General features: G+C 37.8%; 1 protein-coding gene across 6 annotated transcripts in view; it reads left to right on the top strand.

Moving 5' to 3' along the window:
* The window catches only part of TENM2 (teneurin transmembrane protein 2), a 459,783-nt gene that overhangs the window by 23,112 nt on the left and 414,799 nt on the right, over positions 1–21,872 (top strand). For all 6 annotated transcript variants that reach the window (XM_065734485.1, XM_065734484.1, XM_065734483.1 and 3 more), the window contains exon 2: positions 14,525–14,800. In XM_065734485.1, the coding sequence (XP_065590557.1) occupies positions 14,525–14,800 (276 nt within the window). The remainder of the gene's footprint in view (positions 1–14,524; positions 14,801–21,872) is intronic.

Below are 21,872 nucleotides of genomic sequence, written 5' to 3'. Positions count from 1 at the left end.
CTTTTTGCTTTTGAGCTGTAGGTCAAGCATCAACTGCAGATCTCTGAGGAGCACTTATCCTGGAGACAGCTTGGTTTCTGCATGCTGAAGTGACTGACAGAGACAAGGGTATGACTGACAGCTGTGCTTTCTGGACCTAGCTGGAATACCTAATGCTGCTTGAAGCCCTGTCAAAATATTTCACACCTTTTAATTAATGAAAACTCAGTAATAGAGTAATAGTCTCCTCATGTAACATCAGTTTACAGGAAGAACTGTATTTCTCATGTAGTTTTCATTGAAGAGGATGGTTTGTTTTAGTGTCTAGTTTTCCTTGAATTATTAATTTTACTCACACATCTAATATTAGTTATGTTGCACATGACTCGTCAGTGCTGTGGAAGAACTTGTGAGGACTTTAAGTAATTCAGAATATTTCACATGCCTCATTTGCCTTTCAGTGTGGTGATCTATCAGCAGTACACTGGAATAATACATGTGTTAGAATTAATACGTGTACACCACGTTTTTTTTCAGATGTGTGCCAAGAATCTTTCCCATAATTCCTTAGTTGCATGCATGCTAATGATTCCTCACAAATATTCAAAATAGTTACCAGCAGTTGCAACTGGGGCCAAAGATTTTTAATTTACATAGCAAGAGCCATGCATTACCAACAACTGCAAAATCGGACTGTTTCCACTCATAACTGATGTAGTTTTTGGCTTTTTTAGTACTTTCTCATTCTGTGCAATATTTAGTGCAATTCATGCATTTGTGTTTTGATGCATGTATGCATTACGTGCTAGTGGTTAGGAAAGACTGTGAAGGCTTTGGACTTTTGTGATGTGAATGATCACATACAGCTGAGGAAGAACAGCGCTCACAGTATGTACTTCTCAGTTCGTTCAGTTAGTTCATGATTTACAGTAGAGGAATGTCTGTCAGTACGGTTAGCAGGATCAAAACGTATTTGAAATTTGCAAACAACAAACAATTTTAAAAGGTTTATAACAATAAGTGTTTCAGGAGGAAAAGAAAATGCCTTGACAGTCTCTGTCATTGAAGAGACAGCAGTGTTCAGCGTGGGAGCGCAGTGACACTGTTGCTTTTTCATCATCCTGAACACCAGATCTCATCAGTGTTCTAGAATGAAACTGGGCTTGAATGTTTCACTGTTTACCTGTAATGTGAGGTCATTTCTTTTCATATGCAATGTTAATCACTTTGTTGTTTTTTTACAGTTAATTTTTATGGTTCCTTTTCAAATTCTTAATGATGTATGTATTATAATATTAATATTATGACATATCTAACATTCAGTGGCACAGAGCTGTGTCGGGAGGGTCATGCTGTGCATGGAACAGACTCCCCAGGGATTGGGCTCAGCCCCAGGCTGCTGGAGAGTGCTGAATTCACAGTTTGGGTGCATCGCACCAGGAGTTGGATTCAGGGATCCTTATGGATCCCTTCAAAACAGCGGTGTTCTTTGATTCTGAGGGTAAGAATAGCACTACCATCAAGAAGTGGAAGTGCACTTATGAGTGGTGGAATTTACACACTTTATGTGTGGTTCTTGCGTACAGCAGCAACTGACAGAAGCCAGTAAAAACGTGTAATTGAATGCATCCAGTTTGGCTAGCAAATAAAGACCCAGCAGTCGCATCTCTGTTTAGACCAAAATTTATTGGACTCCTTTGAGAAACCTCCACAAGTACTACAAAGGCAGGTTGTGAATGTAATGTTGTAGCGTAGCAATTTATTATGTCGTAATTTTGTTTATGGCACTACTGATGAGCACTTTCATTGGGTAGCTCAATGTGAGGCTTTTTAGGGAATAACAGTGGCAGACAATTACACATGCTGCATCTTTTCTCTTTTTTAAATGGCATCATTTATTAACACCAATGCTTAAATGAGCATTTTGTAGGTTTTTCAAGCTAGATATTAACTCTTAATTCTCACCTGAAAGTCTTACCTCCATAGCACAGCAGGAGATGGCTGTGTGGTCTGTGCCTGGATAATCCTCCTTCTAAGGAGGTTCTCTACCTGGCTGGCCTCTCTATGTGGCAGCATCCCTGTGCTCCACCTGCCCTACCCAAAGACGAGGCATCCAATGGTGCCTTCAAGCTGTGTGGGTTGGTTTTGCCCCCTTCATCACAAACTGCTCTGCAGAAGCTGTTGTGGGTTGGGTGGGAATGGGGAAGTGGTGCGACGGTGCATCTCAACCTCGGCCTCCTTAGAAAGTTTTAGATGTTCGGGCTCGTTGGTGGATTTGGAATCAATCTTTGACATATGTCATAGCTGTTAAAGTAGATATTAATACAAAACAGTAAATTTGTGTGGTATTCAACTTTTTTGTAGCTGTCAATCAGAAAGTTCTGAAGTGGATTTCTTTAAAGACTCCTGTCTCCCGAGGAAAAGGGGATAAGGCAGTGTGTCCCTGGACAGGATCTATGACTCATTATGTCAATCAAACTCCACTTCAGAGGGGAATAAAGAGATTTGTATCTCAAAGCTGTGCATAACGACTTCTCGGCTTTTCATTTCATATTTATGAGCGGTTTACTTTGAAGTGTTTATCAGGCAATACGCAGAAACATGAGAGAGCATTGCCTGAAACCATGTTCAAGTGTCTAATCTGTTAAATGCTTGCTGAGGCTGGTTCATCAGTGCAGTGCATGCAATGCAAAAAGGAGAGAAAAAAATAAACTTTCTCAGTTTTTGAGGTTTTGAAGCAGAATCTTTATATTAACAATATAAAAAGGATTAATAATGGCAAGCATTTTGAAATAAGTGTAATATATGAAACTTACAAAAGTTGGCTATGTTCTGTGTTAAGCCGATAAATAGCTCTTTGCACGAAAATGTGAGACGACATTTAATACCAAAACCCAACAGTGCCACATCTGTTCTTAAGGCCGGAGTATACAGTGACCACAGGAGTCTCGCTGTTAATTTTGAAGGTTTTGGATGTTTATAAAAGTAGATTTCCATAGTGTCCTTTCCCCTCTCCAAAAAAAGGACAATTTGCTGAGAAAAGAAGTGATAAAAGAATAGCGGTGACACTAGCCTGCAATGAAGATCCATTTTCAACATTAGCACCCACTTGCTGTGTACTGTATATAGTACTGTGCCTGCAGTGGAACTCCAAAGAGGGAAGGAATTTTTAAATAAGTCAAAGATGAAAAAGACAAAGTTAGGTAGAATGGAAACAAAACATCTTTTTCTCATTTCAGTATTAACTATAGAAGGGCATATGACTGACGGTCACTGCGTCAGCTCCGTGCCCACGAGTTTCCTACTACCTTCATTCTGTGGTCAGTTTTCCCTAATTGTGTTCAGATGTGATGGTAATCGAGGCAGTTCTATGAGGTGAAGGGCATGTGAACTGCAGTGCTGACAAAGGAGCTCCACCCTGCAAAGCCATGTGTGGAAATTCTCATTTACGCGCTCAGTGCGCAACATATGTACCCAGGATTGACTTGGGTGAGTTACTGAGGGTCTACATAACGGCCATGCATGTTAGCCTGCATTTTATTTTAAAAGTGGCTTCACTTAAAAGCTTTTTCTAACTATATTTTTACAACATATTTTAGACTTTAAATATTATTTTATTTTATTTTATTATTGTTGTTGTTGTTTTGTGTTAAAGTTATCCCTAAAATGATTTACAGGAACATAGTTGTTTGGTACTGAGCACTTCCCATTATCTAGCTGTAGATTTCTCTTCTGACTTTCCAGATCAGAGATCTCCTGTAAACTTTTGAGTTGTTCATTGATTCGGGTTGAGGATTCTTCCCCCTGTGAGGCAGAATGCTTTGCTCCTTGATTACAAATCCACGTGCTTTGTTTGCCCAATTCACAATGGAAAAAAAATAAAAGGTCAACCAAAGAAAAAACCCTTTGCTGTGTTTGATTTCCTTGGCAAAGAAAAGTTGTGGAATTTAAATCAAGGACAGTTTTCCAATTACAGAGATGACAAAGAAGGAAACAGAGCAACAAGATGCCTTTGAGAACCACAAATCTGAAATTTAAATAGAGGTACTGGGAAGTTTTAAAATGCTTAGCCGAATCAGAGGTTCATCATTCTGAGAGTGATGGATCCCGGGCCTGTCAAGGTAGCTTAAGCCATCTGAAGCAATTGGCCAGCTAAGCTGATGTGCTCTATCACCCCAGTAATTAAGAAAACAATTCATTTCAGATAAGTCAGCGACTGAAAGGCCACAAGCAGATGTGCAACAGTTCTTCTGTAATCATGGCATTTCTGTCACTATTCATATAACAGAAGAAAAAAAATGGGGAGCATACTTTCTCTACTGAAAGTGTACTGCTGGCCATCGCTAGCCTTCAGTTCTGCCTCTGCCTATTCTGTACTCCTTTGCACAAGAAGTATTAAAAACTGCCTTTAACACCTGTAGGGTTGAAAAGGAAACACGATCTAGCCCAAAATCCTGCTTTGCAAATGGTTGGTAGGTTTAAAGTGGTCGTAATTATTCCTAATGTAGGATTCATGTACGAACCAATCTAATCTTCATTAAACTCAAAGAATTCCATAATTGGAGTCTGCCAAGTAAGAAATCAAAATAAATAAGTAAATAAAAGGCATCAGATGATACCTGGGTATACTTGACCTTTATCAGTGAGACGTGAATTTATCATTTCACCTGATCTGCAAGGCACTTGTGAAGCAAGGAAAGGCACTTATGGAGTAAAATGACGCGCGTGTTAAAAATAGTCAGATAACACAAGCTGCACAGTAACTCTCTTCTTGGTCCGGCTCTGGGTAAATACTTAGTGTGTTCTCTGCTGACATTACGGCCTCACTGAGGTTTTGGTTTCATGTTCAGGAAATTAATACGGAAGGAATGGGGAAAGGCTCGGCAGTAAAATGTTTGTTATTAAAACTAGTTCTTGTATTGATAGACCTGGTTACATTAGCTCCTGGAAGAAGCAACAGGGTAAGCACGGCAGCCAGAAAAACAGTGCAGTAGCGCAGTGTCTTTTGTGTACTGTTAAAATAACAGAGATTTTATGTGTTTGTCAAACACTTATCGACCCTGGTGCTTTGGAAGGATAAAAATAAGAAACAGAGAAGGAACATGAATGCAGCATCTTGTTTTATCTACCTCGGATGCAATTACTGTTGTTTGATGTGTGCTGTATCAGGACTTTTGGGCTCTTGGGCTAATTAGGCAACAGCCTGTGACAAACGTCTCTCCTCTGGTGACCTTTCAGTTCCAAATAGGAAGCCGTGTTGATCCATTGTGACAGAAGAGGCAAGAACAGTATCTGTTTGTTAACTCTGCCAAAAGCAGAGTGATCAGCATAAGTTGTTATTAAAAGGGAATGTATCAGAAACATAATAATGTGAGATGATGGAAGTGATTACTGGCACAATCTGCTGTGAGGTGACGGTGAGATAATGCCTCCAGGACTACTGGCCAAACCGGTGGGGCAGGGCAGGGTCCTTCATGTGATAGTGTGACACTCCTGTGCATACCTGAAATGCATCAGGGAACATTCTGCTGAGCTGCTTTGGCCTCTGCATTGCTGGCAGTGCAGTCAGAGGTGTCTGAGTCTGACAGTGCCATCATTCCACTGTTCTCTTTAAAATGTAGATTGTTGTGAATGGTCAGAGCTGTTACAAACAGCTTTAAAGTGTTACTGAAATGTGACCGTGCTAGACATTTACATATATTTAAATATGCTTATACGAGGGCTGCTGTGAAGGTAACGCCTCCTATTTTATTATGTTGGTCCACAGAGGCAGATGTTGGTGGCATGGCAGTCGGGTTTGAATCTTTCCACCTATGTTCCATTACGTTGTGTTGCCACATGACAGATGGCAGCTGAGGGGCAGGCTGACGCAAAGGTGTCTGACATGGAAGTGTATATGGAGCAAAGGTGTGGGATTGAATTCCTCTGTGCAAAAAAAAAAAAAATGGTACTTATTGATCTTCTACAGCTAAGGAGAGAACAGGTCATCTAAATACAAATTAAAAACAAATAAAAAAAAAAGCAGGAGCTAAAATTCTAAAACACTGGGACAGGCAGAAATTTAGGTTAAAAATAAAATAGAGAAACAAGTTGAATTAACCATGGAGAGCTGTGTTTCCCTGGTAGGAGAATTGTGGGATCAGCATGCAACTGCCAGCACAAGTACAAGTACAGCACAAGTACAAAAGGCCGCCGTGGTGACATGGCACTTGGGAGTATAGCAAATAGTGCAAAGAGAATGAGAAGCATGGTCTGTGCATGTAGAAAAGGAAAAGAAATGCATGGAAGGATGTCATATTTCTTCCTTGTATAGTTTTGCAGAAATCCTGGTAAGACCAATTAATTCCAGCTGTGGAACTGGTGGATCTGCTGTGCTGTCACCTCCAGCACTATGGCAGACTATTGGCTGTTGCCAGTAAAACTGCTGTACATGCCAGAAAGGCCAGAATGTGCCCAGCTTCTGCATTCACAACTGTATATTCAGTCTATAAATTATAGTCATTGGTAGATAGGAGAAATCCTATATTAAGGGTGTGTATTTCATCTGCAGCAAAGTTCAGGACCAATAATAATTGGAATTGGTGCCAACTGTTCCATTTATAATACCACAACTGGCTGGGTGTGAAAATAACTAATTATTTTGTGAGGATTAAAAATGAAAAGCTGAAAGCTATTTATAATTCTGTCAAATAAATAAAGACATATCCAGATCTCTTCGTAAAATGAATGCAAGTGGTGAATGAAAGAAAGCAGTTATTTTTGTTTCACAGGAGGCATACCGTCTCAAAGCACTTAATCTGTTTTCCTTCACACTTGTTTATAATATAAGGGCTTTTTATCAATATTATAGAGTTCAAATTATTTTAATTTTGTTGCATTTATGAGGGTTTGAGATTTCTAATAAGCTCTTCTTTCTGTGGTAAATGAATTTCTTGTTCTGATTTTCCTCCTAGTAAGATGAGAAGTGAAGAGTTAATGGCTGGTGTCTCTGGTATTTCTGAAACCTGTTAGGAGCAATATGATTCAGAACATAAACACCAAAGTTTTGAGTCAAATAGTAGTTTAAGCTTCTTTTATTCTACTGTACAGGATACAATTTATTTAGCCATTATTTCTAGGTGACATGATGTTTACAGCGAAGAAGCTCCTTATGACTAAACAGCTGACAGCTGCTAGTGCTGAGAAATCTTTATATGTGCCTGGGGACCTTCACAGAATGTAGAGTGTCCGTATTCCTAACCTGTGAAACAAGGTATAAAGGAAAACAATTAAGGTCTTGTCTGTGATAAAGGCTGATTCAGTTTTTTCCAGAGCTCCCAATTAAACAGTTATGAAGGCATGAAAGCTTATTACCCGTGACTTCTACTGTGTCTTGAAAGCACTGTTTATTTATCAAGCCAGGAACAGTGGTTTATTTTTTACTGCTTTTTAAATCTCGAATTAACAGTATAAAAGTAAGGTATGGCTTAGCATGAATTCAGCAAATTATCACCCGCTCATTTATCTGCTGGTGGTTTCCTGCAGAGTTTCATAGAGGTCCTTCTTAATAATTAAACTAACATTCATGTATTGATGAGCTGTGATTTTATCCAAAAGTACTCACATCTATGTAGTAATTTTTATATAAATACTATTTATATTATATAAGGTTTTTCAGGAGACTGAGGAGGAACTCGCTGTCGTTGTCTGACGTAACACAATTGCTTTTACTACAAAAGTCTGGTGTCTGTGAGCTATGCTGGAATGCCAATGCCTAATACTGTCTTCAGAGGAGGAAACTGAGATTTTGGATTCTGTGGGTACTGTGGTCTAAACTCTAATTCTTAGTGCCATATGAGCCCAACTGTGCATCAGAAGTATAGATAGCCAACGTAGATACTGAATGCCAACTGTTTTCCATTGGGATAACACTTTGTTCTCTTTATACTGTTTTCAAAAAAGTCTTATTTGAAGTAGGCATTTTCCATACAGTCATAGTTCACATCCCTTAATCAGAAGATACTTTGCCTGTGTAACAGGAGATGCTATCGGGTGTTAATAGGCATGCTGTTTAATTTGAAAATAATTATTTCTGTCTTCTTGTGTGGTACCTGTGGCTTTATGAACAGAAATGCAGAATATTCTTTATGATTTTAATAATTCTGTTTTGAATTTTATTTAGAATTTCATGGTCTAAAAACAAAAGAAAACAAAAACAAACAAAAAAAAACAACAGAAAATACACTCTCTGACTTCTGTTCATTAAATTCCATTAAAAAAAAATTCCCAAAGCATCCCCTCTCCTAAACCAGTATGATTTTGATGATGTTTGGACTAGAGCTGCTGAGATTTTAGATTTTTGTTGGAAGCTTTAGGAACATCGTTACTTGCCACAAAGCCTCATGTTCTCTTCTTCCTCCTCTACTTGTACAGGACAAAGTAGTAGAACCTGACTTGTAGTAACTTACACCTGTGTTCTTGTTGAGGTGTCACAGTTCACAGCTGTGAATGGGTGCAGGTTTTATCCCAACAAATGCACTGTTAATTACTGCAGAGGCAAGTTGGATCATTTTTGTGGTTGTTAATAGGTGGTAGTGCAGTTTAGTAGTCTTCATTTTACAGAAGAGAAGAACAAAATAAGTGCCAGTTTTCCTCCTATTTTTTGTGGGTTCTTGTAGGTTGCTTTCTGTCTTTCTTTTTAACACGTGGAAGTTAGTTCCTGCAGTACAACAGCCCAGTTGTTAACTTCATGCTTTTGTGGATGTATTTTGACGTGAGTAATGTGGCACAACTAATTTCAGAGTGTTCAAGTGTCTATCATCAGATCTGTGGAAGCATTTCAAGTCTTGTTCACAAAGTAAAAAGGCATATTGTTGTGGCTTTAAATATTGAACATTTCTCATGTTTTCTTGTCACTTTTACAAAAAATGCAGAAAATTGGATTAGAGTGGGTTAGATTTCTGGTCGTGCTTGTGGTCTCTCTAGACAGTAAGTAGCCCTTAAAGAGCAGATTTTCTCCCCTTCTGGAGGTTGCCTGGGAAGCACTCACTGCAATGGGAGATACTTATGCAAATACAGGTATTGTGAGTGTTTAGCACACAAAGCCCTGTGGGTTTTAATTTGATTTTGATCACAGAACAGTCATTGCCTACTAAATGATAGATGATACATTTCATTAGAGATAAGCAGATTAATGGAGGAGACTGATGTTGCTTTGAGAAGGGGAGAGAACGTATATGCATGTTGATTTGTTGTGTATAGTTGAGTTTATGTACCATTTCCTATAATAAGGTCTCATAACTTGGGCAGATTAAACTATGTAGGCTGAAGAACTGCATTTTTGTGAACTCTATCTACATAGAGTTGATATTCTTGGAGAGCTGATGAGGAATATTTGAGCAGTTCAGAGAAGAAAATTAATTGTGTAATCTGCAGTGCAGAGTCCACGTGACCATTTTATTGGTGAAATTGAAAGCATCTTCAGCCTTCGGATCAGAGGTTCCCAGTTTGGGAAAGCTGTCACTGTTATCTGTCTGCCCATCTTTGCTGTAGCTGCTGTATTCACGGAAGTGTTACAGCTCTGTGCCAAAGAGCTGCTCTCTGTGCTTCACTCCGCACAGTGCTGTCCCCATGACTGCCCTCCATGCCTCTGGGACATGAAGCACAGATCCTTATGCAGTTGTCTCTGTTTGTCCTGTCTCCTTCAGAACAAGAGATCTGTAGGAACAACCTGTCTCTCTGTGGTAGATGAAACTCTCCGTTACTGTTCCTCAGAGCTTGGAACTCTTGGAAAGCGGACTGTGAGTGAAAGCCTATCTAGGAATGTCAGACATTACCTCAAAGAACTGCATTTTAACCTGGGCTGTGTTGCAGACCATTTCTATATGGTGTGTTCTACCAAAATTTGTGTTTGCTCTGGGAAGAGGTTGCTCTAAGTCTTCCTTTCTGTAGTTTAAAAACTATTACAGGGCAATGAGAAAAGCTCACCTCATAAGGAGGTGAAGATAAATTATGCAGTGTTTGAGATGTTCTTGGAGGCTGCACTCAGCACACCTGCAGAAAATGTGTATGAAGTAATTAATAATACTGTATTCCCTATGTGGTACATAAAGAATGAATGAGGAAGGATACAAGACAAGAGAGTAACTCCATCATCACCAGATGAAGGTAAATTTTACTGAAAGGGCAGTAAAGATTATATAATATTGTAATCTAGAGCAAAATCTTGTTAGGTGCCTGGTTTTATAAACCTAAACATTTTATTTAACTGGAGATGTAGCTACAGTATTAGTAACTGTCAATTGAGATACTGTTGAAAAGAGAACTATGTGTACGCTGCTATTAGGCCTGGGGATCTCCAAGCCAGAAAGAAGCAAGGCAGAAAGAGGATTATAAAAAAGACAATTAAAGGATTTTTCTGCCATTGAGGAGAGAAGCTAGGAAATATATTTCAAATAGAAACTATTTGCTGTAATGTGTGTGCAGATTTCTCTTTGTGCAAGGGACTAAGGCTGCCAGAAATGGTTTGGCTTTTAAGAAAATCATGCTGTTTCTGTTGAATTTTAAAAGTTGTTAAAAAATGTTAACAGGAGAGTTTTCCAGGCATGGTTCATGCAAATATGACATTTGCCATAGGGGCCATTAACTGTGGCACTGTGGTGAAAATTCCTGCGTGTTGCACAGAAAAAGTACTTCTGATTTAAGGATTTTTTAACCCCCAAAGAGCTGAAGGATTAAAACGGAGAAGAATTAAAAAGGTGGCAATTGTATATCTGAGAAGGAAGATCAGTAAAGGGGTTAATGTTAAAAACATATACAATAAGCAAATTAAAACATGGGAGTGTAATCATCTGTCCTCTCTGTCATTATAATGGATGACTGTATAGAACTGAGAAAGATGAAGAAGTGTACACCACAGTTTATTAAAAAGAATGACCTCTTTGTATACCACAGATTGGAGTTAAACTGTGGTACTCGTGCCAGCATAAATCATTATAGCTATTAGCATAGCAGGAAAATTGACAAAAGATGGAATGTTTTAAATGGATATAAAAGAAAAAAAGAAAGAAAGAATCCCAACTTCTTGTAAATTGATTAAAGTAGCAAAGAATGTTGTGTCTGTAATGTTTACTCTTTTGATTTTAGACTTTAGCAAAGTTTTGAACCTCTGATCTAGTGTTAAAGGTGAATTTGCTGTATTGTGGCACTATTGGTTTTGGATATCTTCCCTGGAGGCATTTTATAGTGATCACAACTGGATTAGATTAATTTCAGAAGGGCGATTCCTATAATTTGTAATTAACCAAGTGAGACCTCTGCCTAGAGGTTAGGTGAGAATAGCCTTTACTTTTATGGTAATGCTTTCTAGTCTTAGCAGGGATAAGTAGAATTGCACATCATTGAATTAATCACATTTCTAGTGAATATTTGTACACTAATTAACTTACGTAGTGACTTGCTGTAAAAGGAAATGAGCTTGAGAGATATACTAGTCATATGCAAATGAGAAGGAAAACAAAGCTTTTCTGCTCTATTGAGAGGTGACTCACAGCACGCAGATTATAGGCGTGATGATCGAGTATGTAACATTATATTACATTTCTAAACCAGTATGCTGCCTTTCTATTTTTGCATGAGAAGTTGCACACACCTTAAGGGAGCAGATGGTGTTAACTGCCTTTCTTTAACGAAAGTGGTCTGATTTCTGCAGGTGGGGAAGAGGGGAATAATGATGGAGGCTAATAAGCTCCATTACATATGAAAAAGCAAAAAACATCGAAGCTTTTTTGTGTATGGTTTTTCCTTCAAGGGAAAGATTCCTTTCATTTCCCCCGATAAGGATCGGGTGCTATTTATCTCTTTTCATTTAGTGCCACCAGCAATGTAATAGATGCTACAAAAATCTGAAAGAAAACAGCCTTGTGTTTTGAAAGTGCAGGAATGTATCCTGACTCCACATTTCAGTCCTACTTTGCAAGTCAAGTTCCTGTGAGATGTTGTTATTCTCTGCCCCTGAGAGTTACTGGCAAGCCCCGAAGTCAGAGCATGCTATATATAACACTAAGAAACCACCAATCTTCCTTGTCTGCGTGTGTAAGCTCACGGGTCAGCCTTCCCTCTGTGAACACACAGCAAAACAAGTTGAATTCTCAGGATATGGCAAAGCAGAAGGTGATGCCTGCCTTCCTGGGGTTTTGCTCCATGAGGTCTGGGTCGGTGTGGTGTCCTGCTCTCTGCAGAGTCACGAGGAAGGTACCTCTAGAGGGAGACCCTGAGCCCCCAGGCTGCACTGGGTCTGAGCACGCTCCAGTACACTGGGGCTGTAGGGATGGGGAAGGCTGATGCTGTTCCTGGAAAGGTTCTGTCATCGGGATCCCATATGGAGCGCTCTGCCAGCACCAGTGGGCATGTACTGAGTTAGATCCTTTCTTCTTCTGTGAGAGGAGGTACTTTTCTTCTCTGCTTTGAAATTCTGGATAAATGATATTGGTGCACCTAGAACCATATTCATCCCCTGAGTTTACAGCAGTGGTGTAATACTGCCATGAGTCCCTTAATTGTAGCTGAGATTATTGTCTAAGTGAAAGTGGATCATGTGTTATTTGAGACAGGTTCCTTTAAGGGAAAAGAGAGATGTAGGAGAATGCAGTCCAGGTGAAGCGAAGGGCTAGCAGCTCTGCAGCTTTTTCTTCAGATTTTCAACTAAAATGAGGAACGATGAGGTATCAGGAAGTATAAATACAGATGCATTTATATGTTTTTAGATAGAAATTATATGTATCTGAAAAATGCCTTAATATGTGTAAGATCTATAAATATTTATAGAAAACATCTGGAAGATCCTCTATTCCAGAGGCTCAGTGTATTGTTTCAATTCATGTTCCTGAGTTGATATGCTTCAGTTCTCTGGTTTTTAAAAGCTGGTCAATATTCAAGGCTTTTTCTCTGTGCTTCTGGAAGCTGCCAGCTTCCTGATGACAAAACTCCATTGGATGCGGGGGTTCTGTGACTATGTTTGCTTTCCACTTTCAGTACCTTTACCTCAGACAAATGAAGTAAGAATTCCTCTGAAAATTACTTACGGCATCAGGTGTTGTAGTTAGACTTCTCCTGTCGATAAAGGATGCTAATCAGAGTGAAATAGTCAGAGCTTGTGATGACTGTTAAATTCTACAGAATAGCATTGATTTTTTTTAGTATGTATGTAGCCTTATTAAGCTAATATATTCATAACTAGTGTGTATTGGTAGACATTTATGCCACGAGCAGACAAGACAACTTCAAAAGCTTCTCTTCATGGCGTGTGTCTAATGTGCATGTGCAGGTCAGAAAGTGCAGAGCTAGTTGCTTGTGGTTCACCAATTTGCAATCTTTTTCTATGTTTTGTATTTGGGGTTGTTTTCTTTTTATTTAGTGTATGGATTTCCAAAATAAAGCATCATTCTGGTAAACAAATAGAGGAAGAGAGAAAATATAAACTGCTTTTGGATAAAATACAACTACCATTATAGAAATACAGACAACAGATTTAGTTTCACTGTGGCTCACATTATTGGCAGCTATATTACTTGTGACCCATGCCTGCTTTAATTCTTCATTTTTAGCTTGTTGTAATTGAAGCCGAAATCACTTTGCTTTTAAAAAGCCTAGAAAGACTCAGAGATGGTGAATAATTCCACATCCAGTTTTTAACAGTTCTGTTCATTCCTGAAGGAAACAAATATTTAAGCAGAAATCAACTAGCAAGGCCATATTTTCTGAGAACCCCGGGGACTCCACGTGCCTTAAAAATGTGTATGGCTTTGTCTGTTTTGTCGTTATTATCTGCTGATATCAGGTTTTGATTCTGATCTTGAAAGTTTTGCTGTTAAACCTAGTGATCTCTTGATTTTGGTGTCCTTGCTTGCTATCTTATTGAATATGGTGTATTAAGGTAGAAAACAATTTACAATGATTTTGAGATCTACGTACTTTCGTTTCTACAGCAGATATTAACCCACCCGTCTCCCCAGATATGAAAGTGCAAAACTGGTCACAAGGATTCCTGTTTGATCACTGATAGTTCTGCATTTTTTCAAGCGATTCTTTGCTCTGTAAGCTGCGTTCCCAAATGAATATTTTCTATGAAATTAAAAACAATAATAAAATCAGAATTTAAAATATTCTCTTTTTATGCATGTTCACGCAGCTTCCTTCCAAGTGATCAAATGTTCAACTTAAAAGCTAAGGCTCTGCTTCTACAAATGTGAGGTTACACATGTAACCTAAAGCAAGTCTCGTTGTTAGCACTTGTCAGGAGTTTTACGTTAATCACATATGTATGTGATAAATTATTTGAAGCCAAAATAGTAGTCACAAGTAACCTAAAATCTACCCCTGTTTTATCATTCCATCCATTTCAATTATGCTCAATATGTTTTATGTAAGTTTATGGATCCCTATGTGTAACTAATTGGAAATCCTGAGCACGCACAGCGTAATTAAGAAAAAAGAAATTTTTCTGTTATTTCCAGACTTAGATCCTCCAGATTTTAAATTATTTACTTTTCTTTAACTGCCTTTCTAGGAACGAACTTCACCCTCGCAGAGCTGGGGATCTGTGAGCCCTCTCCCCATCGAAGCGGCTACTGCTCGGACATAGGAATACTCCATCAAGGCTATTCCTTGAGCACTGGCTCTGACGCTGACTCAGACACAGAGGGAGGGATGTCTCCAGAGCATGCGATCAGGCTGTGGGGAAGAGGGATCAAATCCAGGCGGAGTTCTGGCCTGTCCAGTCGTGAAAACTCGGCTCTCACACTCACCGACTCCGACAATGAAAACAAGTCAGATGAGGAAAATGGTAGGGCTTTTTTTTTTCCAATATATTCTAGATGCATGTGTAAAAATGTAATCATACTTAAAAACACGAGTGTGCTTCTAAAGATTATTTTTTCACTTTTCTTCCTCTGTTTGATTAAAGCTGCTTTCGAGTACTTGATTTTAACATCAATATCAAGAAGCTATTACACGCATGTTACATAATATGTAGTTTATCTTACAATTTACTTTCCAGGCAATGATCCTGCACAGAAATTTATATTCAGAGTATATTAACTTAAACCTAACGATGAGAAATGCAATGGTTTATTGTGTGATTTCTATACACAACGTGAAGTAATATTAATAATCCACAGTGCACTAGTAGCTGTAACAATGGTGCTCTGCGCTTTCACGTGAGTTCTTGAATTTTGTAGTTTTTAACTTTTGTAACTGCTTATTGGTAAGTATGAAGGATTGTCGAGAGCAAACATATGCATCATAGTGAGGCAAGGAGTGGGTTATTAAGTTCATACAAATGAGAATTTACATTTACAATGTACGAATCATAGGCGACGAAGCACCTAACCAGTCCCTGATGAAGTTCTGTCCAGCCAGCTGTCCTTTCAGATGAATATAGCTCAGATCGTTGTTTTTCCTATGTGTCTGCTCAAAATGTATCAGACAAGTCATCTGTGCCCACATGTTTTTAAAGACAAAAATGGTAAAAATGGATTTACTGCCATTTGTCCTCCGTGCCATAGGGTAATGAAGATGCAAACTCAGCTTAGTTAAAATATTAAATAAAGGGTATGACATTTGACATTTTGCAAAGGTGAAGAGGAACCTCCTAAATGTTGTCCGTGGAGCAATTACTCTATCAGCCCATGCCAGCATACGTAACCAGGTCTCAGCTACACATACAACTTATCACAAAAGTTAATTTATTGCATGTTGTTACTTATCAGATGAGGATTGTTTTCCTGTTTATTGGAGGCTCCTGCCCACGTTCAGTGGCATCTGTCTCAGTTTCAGCAAAGCAGGGGTGTGATACGTTCTGGAAACATAATCAACTCCTTGTTAAAGCAAACAAGGTAAAACTGAATTACGCTTTCTATATTGATTGAAATAAGTTCAGAAAAGCGCAATTGATTTTTTTTCTGCAAGAGCATGCATTTTTTCCTGATTTAAATTGAATCTTCAAGTAACATCTTTTCTCTTTAGGCATAGCAGAATGTATTTATTCATCGAAACCAGGGAGGAAATATGTTTGCTAGCACAAGAAAACCATTATTTTAAAAAAGAATTTTTGATTGGATAATTTATTATTATTATTATTATTTAATATTACTGTTCACCAGAAACAACCATTTACTTCAGGATAGTTTTGACGAGGTCACTGTGTGTTACTTCAAATTGTGGCAGGTTTTCTTCATTGCTGAAGGAAACCCTTTCCTACACCTTTTGTCTTAGAAAATTTCATATAAAGACCAAACAGTACAGTGTTGTAGACGCTGATGAAAGGGGAAGTTGTTCTGCTTGCATCTTGTTTCCCTCTTTATAGTAAGCAAATTATAATTACTGAGTAATTGGAAATACAGTGCACTGAATCAGTTTTGAACAGTTAATTTTTCAAACAATGGAAAGAATAAGTAAAAGAAACGAGTAAAAGAAAGGAGGATGTGATAAAAGAGCATGCAAGAAATGAAGTAATGTGTGGAATTCACTCTTACTTGGCAAGGCTCTTATAAGTGTTTATGTTTGGTTGTTTAAAAAAAGATCACGCAACTACCTGTATACACAGAGGTGTTGAATTCAGTAAACTTTTTAGTCTTACTCTCTCACAATTTCTGGTTAGCTCAAAAATCAATGCTTTTTCACATCACTGACTTTATGAAGTTTGGGGACGTATTATCATATAGATTGACAGTTGCCCCACTGGTTCAGCACCACAGTGTGGACACTTACGAAACCATCATTAATTTCTCACACTTGTGCCAAGCGGTGGTTTCCTACAAAATAAAAACTGTGTCCTCCAAAAGCAGATCAATAACTTGCTAGGTATTCATCTTGAAGAGGAGGTAACAAGAATCTGTATTTCAAGAGAAATTCACTTTCTGATATTGTTTCAAATGTGCAAGGTACTGGCATAAAACAATACCTTTCTTGGTACACTATTTTATCCACTTATGCCTAGCAGTATTAGTGGAACTCATGATGCATAAACTTCCTGAATTTATTTCAAGTGTTGGTGAAGTTATTTTTTTTTGTTTTTGTTTTGTTTTGTTTTGTTTTGTTTTTCCCTTGGTGCATTACTACTGTTACAAAACAGTAGTTAAGGTCCAGAAGAAAAGATTGTATGGTTGTACTTGGGGGAGGAAAACAAAAACAAACTAACGAAAACTAGAATGAGGAAAAAAAACCTTTTCAGTTTTCTTGCGATATGTACATATTGTCATCTTTTGTACATCCCTAAATAGCCCAGGGGGGGCCTAATTTCTGATGATTGCCATAACATCTTGATGCTGTACTGATTTGTACCCATTCACAAAGCTTTTGACTATTTTCTGCTCTTTTAGATTTAGTGTGATTTCATTTGATCATAGATCAGAATCTTCTGAACCTTGAAATATCAACATGTTCCAAATACTTATGGATAAATTGAAATAATGTAAACTCATTTAAATTCACTTTTACTTGGCACGCTAACGCTCTTTCTAACAAAATAGAAGATCCAGTTTGAAAAGGAGCACTTTTATTTTTTTTATAAGTCTGATTAGGCTCTAAATTCTTAACATATTTTACAGCTTCTAATGCTATCTCTATCTGGTTATCTCTTCTTTGGACATAGCAATGTAAATGTTTAAAAGCAAATCTGTCACCAAATTATTATGCAACATGATCTGTTGAGCTGTGAGATTTAAGTAAATTGATGTTTTCATGATACATCCAAATGTAAACAGTCAATTAGAAATACAGCTCTCCTCTGATGTCATGTCCCAGTGTTGTAGAGAGAATTATTTCAGGACACCCGCAGATATAGTGAGTAGGAGATACACCAGAGGGTTCCTGAATGTTTATTTTTCTTTATTAAATCCCATAACTGTTTATTCCAAAACATAATGGAAAACTTTTCAATAGCAGCCTTTTTCATCATTTATCATGTGATCTATTCTGAACCCATAATATTCCTATTTCCAGAGAAAAGCTTAGCTTTCAGTTATTTTTAGCTAATGACTTAGGAGCATGTATTCTACCAGGGGTGCCAGTTCATGTTTTTGTCTCGAGTTCTTCCAAAAAAATAAAACCATAGTAATATCAAGTAACTTTCAATTTAGGAGTGCAAAGAAACGGAGGTACCACAATTAAGGAGAAGTTGAGTACAGTATGCACTTGGGACAGATCTGCAGTCTGACTTCACTGTTATTAAATGACCGTTGTGCAACATTACAGAGGCAACTGAACACAATGGACATTAGGTTCAGTGTGAGAAAAAATAAACCAGTAACAGAGCTTAGAAAGCATGAAATCATTTATTAAAAATATCTATATAATGAAAATATGTAATGTATTAAGTAGAATGAAGTAGAGAATACTGTAATATAAAATATGAGAAACTGTATTTGTGTTAAATTTCAGCTTATGGAGAAAAAATGGAAAATCATGTATTCATTTTTTTCCTTCTTTTCCCCTTTCCCCTTTCCCCTTTCCCCTTTCCCCTTTCCCCTTTCCCCTTTCCCCTTTCCCCTTTCCCCTTTCCCCTTTCCCCTTTCCCCTTTCCCCTTTCCCCTTTCCCCTTTCCCCTTTCCCCTTTCCCCTTTCCCCTTTCCCCTTTTTTCCCTTTCCCTTTCCCTTTTTTTTTTCCTACTATGAGTTCTCTGGTATTGATTTCATACAGTAATTTCTCCATTGTGTATAAAAAGTAGATCTTAAAAATCAAAAACAAATCTTAATTCAAACTAATCTCATATTTTACTGATGCTTTAGTTCTATGAGGAGAGTAATCAAGCCATTTTCCATGTTGTTGTTGAACAACAGAATTTTGATAGAAAAGGTACTGCCGCATCAAAGCAATGCACAGGGGCATCACACCATCAGATGACAGCTGAAGAGTTTATTTTCTTATTTTCACTGTTTAAATTTTGACATGTTGTTCTCAATATTTCCTTATTTTAATTTTTATTCAGTGTGCTATTTCACACTTCATAATTTGCAGAAAAGCTTGTGGTGAAACTGTGATTCTACTCTTCAGAAGATTTTGATTTTGTCTTCTGCAAGACAACCTCTGAGTGTGATAAGACCAATCTGAAAGTAAAAGGCTTTAATCTTCCTGACAGTGGGATTCTGTTTGTGTTTAATAAGTTGGACTTAATCTTGCTTCTTAAATATTTCCATTTAAAAATATTTGCTTTGGGCTATGGGAAAATGCTTTAAAAAAATAGAAGAAAAGAATTGGTGAAACAGAGAGAATTCAGTAGGGTCAGATCTGTGAAGTCTCAGGTTGAGTTAGGAAAAACGATAATATCCTGCTTTCATTTTGAGGTACTTTCTTTGCATGTGCAAGAAGCAGGGAAGCTGTGGGGTTGCTGTATGTTGCACAGTAGAGGGTTAGTTTCTACCATTGGTTCTCCCTAGAAATGTTGTGCACGTTTGCTTCCCAGACCTTCCCAATTTGCTTGGGTGCAACAGGAGGGGCAGAGAAGAGAGGAATAACCGTCACAATTGTGTGATCTTTTCGCAGCTGCAGAAGTGTCCAGGTGGTCCAGGGGTTTTAAGTGAAACATCATAGATGTAGAAAATGAAAATGTGTGTTCTGTACATCAGCTAAGCTTCTTAAGAGCTCTTGGATGGTTCAGCTTGTGCATGAATCTACTTCTCCAGGAAGGCATGTAAAGTACTTTGTAAATTACAAATTTAAAAACTCATTAAGCACAGTATCAAAGCTCAGTTACTTAATTGGATCCAATTTTGATGTGCTCTCGAAACCTGAGGGCACTTCTGATTGGAAGTAGTTTCCCAATAGAGGAACTGACTAGCAAGAAGAGCTTTTAAAGACCCAACTACACATCAACTACAGTTTTGTCCAGGTGAGTGGTTCATAGTTAGTGAAGGAGGAGGCTAAATGGTGGAGCTATGGACAAGAAGAAATGGCTAAGTAGTACTGGTAGACTTTAAAGTCTTGTGCAAGGCAGGAACATGAAATGACAGTATATAAAATCTTAAGCGTTTCTTACTATCTTAATATACCCCAATAACCCTCTGGTGTAGATCACAGGATGATGCAGTGAAAGTAATGCTATAAATGCAGGGGCATCCAAAGAACTAAATACTAATCTGAACACAGTTTTGGTGATATTCTAGGTAAGTGCAGATGTGGCTGCAGTGGTACTTATGCTTATCTTGCCTATAGGGTTAAATAACACTATCTTCATGTCTGTAAAGTTTGTAAGCTTTCATTTCTCTTTGGTGTCAGGGATTTTAGTGCTTCTTGCACGTTAGATGCCTCATTTTGGCAGCTGAGCCTGAACGTTTTGCTTTCTGCCCATATAACCTCGTCAGTACCAGGCTGAAGTGGTTTCCATGTCTTGGTTTCACTCTTCAGAGTGAGTTATTTAGAGTACCTGATAGCCTCCTCTATAATTACATCATCCAAGGCACATGGGGGAAACAAAACTCAGTATTTAGCCTAGAAATTAAGGGAAACAGAAATATAAACCGCTAAATTAGGTTTACCTGAGAAATATAATACCTGGGGGTTGGACTCGATGATCCCTGGGACCTCCCTATGGAGGTCCCTTCCAACACCTGTGATTGGAAAGTGTTGATTCTGTGATATTGTGATTTTGTGATATTGCCACAGCTGAGGTCGTTAGTGGTGGAGGCTAGCTGTAACCTGCTTTTTCTGAGCATTAGACAAATGCTTTTGTGTGCAACTTGGTCTGCGTTATGACCAGACAGATGTTGTCAGAAACAGCTATCTCGATTTAGCCTTGAGATTTTTCAATTAATATTTTAATCATGAGCCCTTCAATCTACTAGACAAAAATGATGAAACAGTATTTTAAAGAATTTCATTACAGCACATCATTCAGTTGTCATTTATTCAGTTTTAGTAAAAGGAACTTAGACGGTGCAGGTCACTTAAGTAAGCAAGCAGCAATGCCTTTGTTCAAAAGTAAAACAAGGCATTATTCTAATTCTGTTATACTTTTCCTTAACAGAAATGTGTATCTGATAACATTAATCCAGCTTGGTAATGAATTCATTGTGAGTGGCTGATGAGAGATAAAACTGTTACAGGAAGGTTTGGATGTACACATTGTAAAAACAAATTTTATCAGAGTGCAGCATAAAAATATGTGTATTTTACATTCCCGTGTAAACTGAGTCACTCATCACAGGAATCCATGCATTGAATTTATCTTAAATCTTCTATTTGAGAAAGCTATGAAATATTACCAAAAGCTTGTTCTGAATTGATCAAGCTTGATACTGGTTCTTTTGTTCATGTAGCACTTCCCACTGTTTATAATCTTCCTAATTACAAAGGCTTGCATATTTCACTAATAAGCACATAATGAGGTGAAGGTACACACTGCTTTTTCTAGTCATCCTGTTGTTCAGGCAGCTTTGTTTGAGTCTGACCACTGGATTCTCTGTGCATGTGGAGTGGATGCCTTTTTGCTGTACATGCCTAACAACACACGTATAAGGGCTGCTTAAGTATTAATGCTGTTACTAAATATTTAATTTGATATATTTTGTGTTTACAGTCTTTGCAGTGTTCATTTCAGGTACACAGGCAACTTGTCTAAGGGAATATATTAGAAGTGATTGTTACATTTAAATGTCTATTCAGAAATAAATTATTTCAGCTAGAATATAGATAGGAAAGTATACCTTAACTCTTTAAGTTCTGAAGTTTTAATGTACACGTACATTAGAATAACTAGAGCTTGTTGTAAACAAACTCCATGATCCGTGAGTTTCAAGAAAAATTTCATATTATTTATTTTATTAAAAACAGAAGGAATTCTTAAGAAGTAAATAATATAGTTGTGTCTTAAGGTCCATTCCTTAAATCAGAGGAAAGGAAATCTAATTTTACCTATCTT

Source organism: Cyrtonyx montezumae, unplaced genomic scaffold, assembly GCF_038088225.1.
Source record: "Cyrtonyx montezumae isolate F1298 unplaced genomic scaffold, pur_monq_1.0 scaffold_18, whole genome shotgun sequence".
Classification (NCBI taxonomy): Eukaryota; Metazoa; Chordata; class Aves; order Galliformes; family Odontophoridae; genus Cyrtonyx; species Cyrtonyx montezumae.
The sequence above is the reverse complement of the archived record's forward strand: the minus strand, read 5'-3'. Positions and strand labels throughout refer to the sequence as shown.